Genomic DNA, 9,885 nt, shown 5'->3' on the forward strand with positions numbered 1-9,885 from the left:
AGTACCAGCTACATACAGAAAATCACTTTTCCAAAAATGTGTTGATTACAAGCATAGAATTAGTGTTTTTCTTTTTTTGTATAAGGATACGGAGATGTGTAAAACTCACATAATCTTTTACTTTTTCTTCTAAATGAGATTTTAAGTCTTGTAGCTCTGTAATAATGTCATCTTTCTGCACCACGATGTCCATTAGCTCTCGAATCCTTTCATTTTGTGTATTCATTTTCTTGGAAATAAAAAATAAAAAAAAATCAGTCATCAGTTTCTAATGTAGTGTTAAGTAGCTGAATTACACAATGCATTAAAGGCAAATTCAGTTAATCTAAGCTCGGTAAGAAATCTATTAATGGAGCCTACTGGAATAGCATTTTAAGCTACCACAAGTTGGTATTAAAACAATTTTACACAACATCTTCTTGATAAAGTTACCTCAGTTGCTTCTTTAAGTTGCTCAACAGACTCATCCAATTTAATCACCTGCATTTCAAAGTCTGTAACACACAGAAAAGGTTGCATTACATAAGTAGCCAATAGATAGTTTATTAAGTAATCATTTTTTCCAGATATTCTAACGTTTAGGTAGCTTTTGAACAGATTAATTAATTTGCATGTGGTCTTCACTTATTGGGAGTGATTCAAAAGTTTTCTATATTTCTTGGAACGAAAACATTGCATCAACAAGACATAAAGAAGAGTAGAGATTACAATATAAAAGTAAAAATCAAGATATAGACATTTAACCCCATACTTACGAAAGCGTAAAGCTGCTAGTTGCAGTTTAAAGGAGAGGGGGAAAAAAGAAAAGAAATAACCAAAAACCGTGGAATTGCTGAACCTGAATATACACAAGGAACAAACTATCACTTATCTACAGGCTATGGTTCCAAAGGTAGAACATCTCCTCTAATTCCTACTCAAACTGGTTATTTCTCTTTTAGATTAATGAACTATTTCTGTCTTCTACCTTTCACATCGCATAACTCACCTTTGTTCTTCTGCATCAGCTCTTCTTCAGTTTTAAGTAGTTTGGTGTTTCTCTCTGTTAGCTCTTCTTTGGTCTCCATCAGTTCAAAGTTAGTTTTCTCCAGCTGCTTTTCAAACCAGCCAGTATCTTCCTTCGGGTCCCCCAGGGATACAATGGAACTATGTGCTGCCTCAGCTTGCTCTTTAATATCCATGACATCATAATGCACAGAATCAAGAATGCCCTCAGGATCAACACAGGTGTCAGGCACTATGCTATGTTCTCCACCCTGAAACGTAATTTATAATCAGTTAAAACTGGTGAATAGCTGACTACATAATAGCTGTTATTTCTACAGATAGTCTGGATAGCCACTATGAAGACAGCCATACAAGAAGTTTTTAATTTCAGCTTCAAAACCCACCTCACAAATTTACATACAACATGACAGTGATTCGTATGGGGGGAAGATAAGTGGCATTCTAGTAACAGCTAATATATTTTATAGTATTTGATGACCACACTCCCCCTTTTTTTTTTTTTTTTTTTTTAAATATTACCCCAGATTGATCTCCTTCAAATTTAACGTACAAGTTCGGACTCCACTTTTCTTTGTATACAGCGTAAATTTTCATTTTGTGTTGCAGAAACAAGGAAAACGCCCAAATTCCCAAAGCTTTCTGAAACTGTTCTTAAGGCTCAGCAACTATTCTAGCTAGATGAAGAATAGATGTATCTTGCTCATCATACAGCAACACAGCATGCACTTCTTTGTAAACAGCCTTGTGTTTCTACAAGATGTGCCCATAACATTTAAATAGTAAAAAGGAAAATATTTAAGAAAAAAAAAAGAAAAATACCAGGGTGTCATGGTTTAATAATTTCGTAATTTTGCTATCAGTATTCCACATCATAACGTCATATAAAGCATGAATACTTTTACTGCTCCTGAACACTTGCAGTATATTGTTGATATTGTCGTGTGGGGCCATACAGCAGCAGAGATTTTCAAGAAAAGAAAACAGATAATCCAAATTCTTTTGCAAGCTGGTTTTGCCATTAAGCGCAGCAAGGTGAAGGGGTCTGCACAGGAAATCCAGTTCTTAGGTGTAAAATGGCAAGATGGGCATCGACACATCCCAGCAGATGTGACTGACAAAATCACTGCTATGTCTCCTCCCACCAACAAGACAGAGACCCAATCTTTTCTGGAAGTAGTGGGCTTTTGGAGAATGCATGTCCCAAACTACAGCCACATAGTGAGCCCCCTCTATCAGGTAACACGGAAGAAGAATAATTTCTCATGGGGTCCTGAGCAGCAGCAGGCTTTTGAGCAGAGAAAACAAGAGATAGCCCATGCCGTGGCCTTGGGGCCAGTACGGACGGGACAGGATGTAAAGAACATCCTCTACACTGCTGCTGGAGAGAAAGGTCCCACTTGGAGTTTGTGGCAAAGAGCTTTAGGAGAAACCCAAGGCCAACCCCCGGGACTTTGGAGTCGAGCATATAAAGGGTCAGAGGAGTGCTACACTCCAACTGAGAAGGAGATCTTAGCCGTGTATGAGGGGGTTTGGGCTGCTTCTGAAGTAGTTGGGACAGAGGTTCAGCTCCTTCTAGCACCTCGCTTGCCTGCGGCCCCCCTGTCACGGACACAGGTAGATTTTTGTCTAAACCGTGACAACTACCCAGAATGCAGCATAAGGGAATTTTTGCCTAGAACTCTGGAGGACTATTTGTAACTCAGAAAGGTCAGAGATAGAAAGTTCACACTGATTTCTGGGTCACCAGCCTCACCGTACATCAGCATTTTTGGTTTTTAAATGATACATAAAGTTCTCAATAGCACTGCTCTAGTCGGTAGTTCTTTCCCTTTCTGTGCAGCTTGCTCTGTGCATGGCTTGTGAACTGCTATTCAGGCCAGACAGCTGCAGCCCCAAAGACCTGCCATAAATGTACAAATTCTACCAGGATAATGTCTTGATAATATGACGAAGGATGCGGCTTTCTCGCTCTGACATGTAAAAAGTGCACTTCCACTTTCTTCAATTTTCACATCTGAAAGTTCCTTGATAAAGTAATTAGGTTTTTCTGGAAGGAAAAAAAAAAGGATGAGGGTGTAGGACAAAGGGATTTGTTACCCCAACAAGTCCCAAGCATACAGAGGTGTCCTGAATCTCCTTTGCCCTCATTTCAGAATATCACATAGAGATGCAAAGAGTCTAAGAAGACCACAGAGTCCACCCATTTACATAGGTTTGATAATTCCAGTAGATATCTGGAAAGTTCAATACCATTATACATGCGCTGGTAGGATCTCATCTGATAAACTGCATATAGTTTGGATTACACATATTCAATATAGACTAATTCAGATTGCCATCTTTTCTTGGCTCACTAACACCCAAGATCATAGAATCATAGAATGATCACAGAATCATAGAGTGGCCTGAGTAGAAAAGGACCTCAAAGATCATCTAGTTTCAAACCCCCTCCAAGGGGTCACCAACCACCAGACCAGGCTGCCCAGATCCACATCACACTGGAGAATCATTCAGTTTCCAGATTATTTTAAGGAAAAGATTTTAATCCATCATATTTTCTGAAAACTAAGAATTGATCCTGCTCAAGGAAACAGAAGAGAAAAACATCACCCACAGGCTGCAGATATTTACCTCGACTTCTCTACATGCCATCCCCAGTGTGCTTTTCAACTCACCTTGCACAGTGACCCTGGCTTTTGTTATGGAGTCCTCTGTCTCACAGGGGTACTCCCCACTGTCCTTGGCAGTAGAGTCATGGATGATCAGAATGGCCACACTTCCCTCCTGCTGCAAGTCGTACTTCTGGCTTTTTCTGATTGCTTTGCCATCCTTGTACCACCTGATGTTCAAATCCGGTTTTGACAGCTCACAGCTCAGGCTGATGTCCTGCCCTGCTGCTGCTGTCTTATCCTCCAGCTGTTTTGAAACCTCAGTAGGTTTTCCTGGAAGAAAACATTGCTTTTTGAGTAACATACACTTAGGGTAGGATGCCTCTCTCAAAATACACGCATCTACATGCTGGAGATAAGTTAGAGAGGCACTTGCAACAGAGGCCATCCTACAGCCAGCAGTAATCTGCAAAGTACAGACAATAGAATTCCAGGCAGCATTTATTTTCTCTTAAATCTACCCAATTGAGGATGATGAACCATGTCTGAAAACTGCCTCTCTCTTCTCTCCACTCATCACACTGGGAGCCTCAGATGATGCTCTCAGATGCACATGTTCTAGATAGGAATTTGTTGTACAGCTAGATGATGTGAAGGCCATCCCTTCAGCTTATACTTAGAGGATTTTTGCTCCCTCAGTTCCCTCAACAGATCATTCCTGATTTACTGTTAATGGAACAAGCTGTAGTGAGATGACCATTGCCAACACTACCCCAGTGCTTTGGGTAGTTCTCACATTTGTGTAAAATGTTTCCTCCTTTTACTTATTTTTAAGAGAAATTCTCAGTGCTTCAAGGTTCAAGTAGAAGGTTGCTATTCACTTTAACCATATTATGAGTTAGCTCTCACGACAATCTTATCAGAAGACAGTTGAAGGAATCAGACCCCAGAATCTCTCCCATCTCATTACCTTTCACAGACAGAGAGGCTTTGGAGGTTAGACCACGGGCAGTAAAAACGACTTCCTCAGTGTCAGTAGGAGTCACACTTTTGATAATGAGAGTATATTTCCGACTCACGTTAGAAGCTTTAAATCGCCCACCACTTTCCACTCTGCTTCCAGTCAGTGTCCAGTTGAACTCATCAATGCTTTCATGGGAGAGAATGCATTCAAAAGTACAATCTTTTCCCTCCTGGATTTCAGTGTTTTTCAGCCGTTTGGTAATGCCAATATTCAGCTCTGGAAGATAAGAGATAGGTTAGTATGAGGTTTATATGGAGAAAAGGCATTTGTGACATATGTGAGTAGCAGTACTGGTGTTTTAACTCAGGATTTGCAGAACATGGCTGTGTTCCTTACTGATGTATTCTCTAAGACATTCTCCACTCAGAATTACCAAAAAGCTATAAAAAAAAGAGACGTGAATCTCTTGTCTTTGCTCTGGAAGAACTACAAGGCGAGCAGCTCAGTCCATGGAGCAGAATGAAGATTCAATGAGCTACAGAGGGAAAAACCTAACAGAGAGGACAACTCTAGGATGCTGCGTGAGAAAAAGGGTTTTGCCTATGACAAGAAATTAACTGTTTCTATTAGCTCATTTGTTACCATCCTACCCCTACTGGTGTTCAAACCATTTCTCCATTTTAGGGATGTTTAGAAAGGAAATATTTCCAGGACATTCTTGATGTGTTTGGTGATTTCCATGGCAAAATGAGATACATTTACATCAAAAGCAATGGGAATTTTCCAGACATCACTGCACTAAATTGCAGTAATACACTTCTATTGTAGAAACTATTAAGGCTCAAGGGGGAATAGGTGTAAGACATAGTGACCACACTGAATGTGCTTTCAGCACTCCTTTACTTTCCACAGTACTTACCCTGAATGCCGACCTTTGACTTGGCAACATCAGTGCCAATATCACAGGTATAGAAACCTGCATCTGACATCTCGAGGTCATGGATAAGGGGACATAGGGTCTTCCCAGACTGTACCAGTTCATACTTGTTGCCAGAAGGGAGCACAACACCGTCCTTTTTCCACACTGGTTTGACCTTCTCTTTATAGAGACTTCGCATTCCAATTTAATCACACCCCGCTCCTCACCAAAAACATCATCCAAGGACTTCATGAAGACAGCAGGGTTCTCTGCAATTAAACAGGCAAAACAGAACAACATGATACAGAAGATCAGACATTTCCAGTTGCTTTCAGATTTTTAAAGAGGGATAAATAAATCTTCACCACTACTGACGACACCAAGATAGAACCTAAAGCGGTTTCATGTCTGTTGACTGAATACGCTTTATGGAATTCTGAACTAATCAGTAGGAGAATACAGGGAACAGGAGGGACAGCCTGCATTGCTTTGGGTGGGACTGATATCATATGAAGTAATTGGGATGCAGCTCTTCTAAAGCTGGAGAGCTGGCATTGCCCTCACATAGAGCAGAGCTCATACAGCAGGCCACAGGATTAAGAGGAACACTTTTGATTTTCCTGTATTATTGACTACTCTTATCTGTCTTCTATTTCACACATCAGATTTTTATACTGGGGAAAAAACTTCCACCAAATGCAAAAGTAAGGAGAAAGAGGAAATCCTTCAAACTCTGAGCGCATAGAGTAAAAGAGCTTAATTGCAGGGGAGAGCAGATTAGAATCACAGTATCCTTAGAATTGGAAGAGACCCTTAAAGGCCATCTAGCCCAGCTCCCCTGCAATAAAAAGGGACATTCACAGCTAGATCAGGTTGCTCACAGCCTGGTCATTAGTCATCCCAGAGGCAAAACACACACTGAATGATCTCTCCCTGCAGTCATAAATCCTTAATTCCATAAATCACTGGAAGAAAGCCTATCATGACTTTGGTGGCTATCTGAGCCCCAGAGAGGTGAGCTTTAGAAGCAGGATTGCTGCACAATAGAATGAACTGGAGCTCCTTAGCATCTCTTACATCCAGGAGGGGTGTGATCAGACCCACCTATCACCTTCAGGTGCGCTTTCTGACACCCTGTCTGACTTCACTGTCACTGTGCCAGCATCCTCAGGCTTAACCTGCTTCATTGTCATTGTGCAGCAATTGCCAATGTTCTTGATGTCATTGTAATTGTTGGTGTAAAGGAGGTTGCCATTCAGGAACCATTCCACGTCCTCGTCATCATAAGACAGCTCGCAGGAGAAGACAGCAGAGCTTTCTTCTTCAATTTCCACATCCTGCAGGTGCTTCGTTACTTCTACATTGCAGGCTGTGGGGAAACAAGGTGAACTGTTACCACTGTTACTATAAATCATACTGGGATGTGGTAGAATGGTTGGACTAGATGATCTTTGTGTAATCTTCTCAGTGAAGACTATACATTTATAAAGTTAGCAGGAGAGAACGGCAGAAATCAACCTCAAGACGAGAAGTCTGAGGTGAAATAGGACATGGAAGAGGCCACCCTCCCTGCTCATATCTTCAGCTGTCAGCGTGGCCTCAGTCTCTGCAATTCCTGCCTTGCACTTGTACACACCAGCATCATCGGGCTTCAGCTTCAGAATCTTGAGCTCTGCTGAATGCTTATTCCTCTTGATCTTGTACTTCTCAGAGGGCTTGATGAGTGTGTGGCCCTTGAACCATTTCACAACCTTTGGAGAAGGCCTGAAGTCACAGGACAGGATGACAGAATGACATTCCAAAGCTGTCTTGTCCTCCAACTTCCTGGTGATTTGTATATGGTAATCTGCAAAGCAGGGGTGGAAGAGAAGAAAGGATGAGGACAATTGGAAGAAGAGGAAAGTCTCTTGCGTGTATTCCATTCCTAATAATGTCAAGTTCACAATGGTTTTTTGAACCACTCCAAAGATAAAACAAACGATTGTCTATAGGGAATGCCATTGACTACATTTCTATAAAGTAATACTGTATATTATCTACCAAATGCAAGGTCCAGCTCTTGTTCTGTGCTTATTAAATTGCTCCCAGTTGAGGCTTTTATTCAAATAAGAGTGAGTTGAAAATATAACAAGTACTTTAGGGTGTGAATGGAGACTCTTACGCTGGGGACAACAGCAGATAAAAAACCTGGAAGTTTCTTTCAGGTGAAATCAATGACAAACTGCATCAAATTTAGGTGCTACCAAACTTAACCTTGTCTAGTTCAGAAATACAATTAATTTCACCTGATTTGACTTCTTTGGTATAGCCAAGGACAAAACCTCAGCTCTGCAGATCTGAATAGTAAGCACATCACAGCTATTCAAACAGATCTTTTACTGAGACGCAGCTGTCTCATTTAGTGTCCAACGACTTTGAACTGGAAATGGAGCAGACCCTCCAGACACACACACAATATTTCAAAGACCCCAGTGAAGGAAGGCTGTACGTTAATTAATTCTTCATCTTCATGATGTAAACCAAGCCAGGATATGTTACCTCTGACAAGCAGATTGGCTGTGGATTTTGATTTGCCAATTGAGAACTGAATGGTGCTTGTCATATCAGTGGTGGTTTTCGGTATGGTCAGCTGGTGGATGGTGCCTTCTTGCTGCATAATCAAGTTTCTGCCAGCCTGTAAGACTTCCCCACGTAGATACCACTTGGGAGGTTTCACAGAAGGAATGGATATCTCGCATTCAAACTTGGCTTTTTCAGGCTCAGTCACATCCTCATCACACAGCTCCTTTACTAGATTAATGGATTGCTCTTTAAGAAGGATGGAACAAGAGAAAGCAGAGATGTAGAAGGAATGTAAAAAACCCTTACATTATCACCCTACTTACTCACATAAGCATAACTGCACATGAACACTACACCTATCAGCTCAAAATGCCTTTAAAACATCATTAAAAAATAATATGAAGAAAGGAATGTTGTTAAGAAGTCACATGAACACTACACCTATCAGCTCAAAATGCCTTAAAACATCATTAAATAATATTCTAAAGAAAGGAATGTTGTTAAGAAGTCAGACAATAAGACTGACAACCTGAAGAGAGTCCAGATCTTCTGATTCCCAGTCCAACATCCAAATCAAACCATGACCTTCCCATCCCAATATCAAACTCCTCGCATTACGAAATGGAAAAGAGGTTCAATGAAACACAGACATTGATAATTACTTTGGTTAAATACAGCAACTTAGCTCTGAACAACAAGTTTTCGCCTAGTAAAGGTCTCTGTAGCTCAAATGTAATGACTCTACTTAGGAGAAATTCATTTTCCAGGATGTTCTTGCCCTTATAATGGTAACAGTGGCAAAGCTGGGGACTGAACTCTTGAGTAGTGTGCTAACTCAAATGTCTCCCTTTTCTTTATCACACTTAACATCATATATATACCCTAATATTGCATATATTAAAAAAACAAAACAAAACCAAAACCCTGTGTTCTTTTCAAACAGACAGAGAAAATGAAGAAAAAGTCAAGCTATGTTTTTTATCCCTCAACGTTCAAACACAAATCTGAAGTTTAAAAGTAGAAAATCAACCTCGTAAGAAAATAATCTGTTCTACTTAGCAAAAGTAAAACCCAAAAGACTAGCTGGATATTTTGTGGGCAGAAAGGTAGGTAGGTAGGAGTTTTTATTTCTGTCAAAGGTCCTGGTGGCGTTCAACTTTTTTGACATTCTTGCAAATGATGTTAGCTGGTCCATGTCACTTGTTCCACCCTAACCTCAGTCCCAAAACAAAAGGGGAACTCCCTTCTGAACCTTCTTCACTTCATTTCAGATGGCCTTTCTGCTTCATCTCCAACCCACCCCCCACTCAGGAGAAAGATCTCCCTCTTACACCCTACCATCTTGCTGCATTCTGATGTTGTCATCAGCCTTCAGCTTGTTGTCATCTTTGTACCACTGGGTCTGAAGCTCATCGTGTGAAATCTCACAGACAAAAGATGCACTCCCATATTCATTCACTTCCACATCTTCCAGTGGTTTAACAATCTTGATATCTCCAGCTGTGAAATACTAGAGATATATTTGTCAGGGTATTTCCAGAACTGAGTGCAGCATCTTTTCCTTACACATATTTGCATAGAAAATAAGTAGGATTATGTTTTATTCTAAACCATCATCCATTCCTGAGTCATTTCTCTCTTCAACACAGTCAATGCATTATTGCCCTTGAACTTAAAGATAGACTTACTAGCTACAATGGAGCTCCCTGCAAACAGTTTTCATGGAAACCAGAATCTCATTTATTCTAAAACCTTTCAAGCAAAATTAAGTATAGAAAAACAATAGAACTGACTGAATCTTTAAGGTCATTTTGTTCCAGTCC

General features: G+C 40.4%; 1 protein-coding gene across 1 annotated transcript; it reads right to left on the minus strand.

Moving 5' to 3' along the window:
- Window positions 1-4,587: 4,587 nt before the first annotated feature.
- Window positions 4,588-7,464, minus strand: LOC146759693 (obscurin-like). Its single transcript, XM_085509302.1, has 3 exons — window positions 6,605-7,464; window positions 5,501-5,769; window positions 4,588-4,857 (listed from the first exon to the last, which is right to left on the minus strand). Exons 1-2 carry the CDS (start codon window positions 6,913-6,915, stop codon window positions 5,736-5,738), a joined length of 345 nt encoding a protein of 114 aa, XP_085365428.1. The 5' UTR covers window positions 6,916-7,464; the 3' UTR covers window positions 4,588-4,857; window positions 5,501-5,735.
- Window positions 7,465-9,885: the final 2,421 nt, after the last annotated feature.

The sequence above is a fragment of the Coturnix japonica genome, chromosome 9, assembly GCF_054131305.1.
Source record: "Coturnix japonica strain WE chromosome 9, WE-NBRP24, whole genome shotgun sequence".
Taxonomy (NCBI): Eukaryota; Metazoa; Chordata; class Aves; order Galliformes; family Phasianidae; genus Coturnix; species Coturnix japonica.

Excerpts from the sequence above, each read along its gene's own strand:
- LOC146759693 (XM_085509302.1), bottom strand. The coding sequence starts at position 6,915 with ATGATTTATAGTAACAGTGGTAACAGTTCACCTTGTTTCCCCACAGCC. Across the intron at positions 5,770-6,604 it reads AGCGCACCTGAAGGTGATAG|AGAACCCTGCTGTCTTCATG; the intron begins GTGGGTCTGATC and ends GTTTAATTGCAG.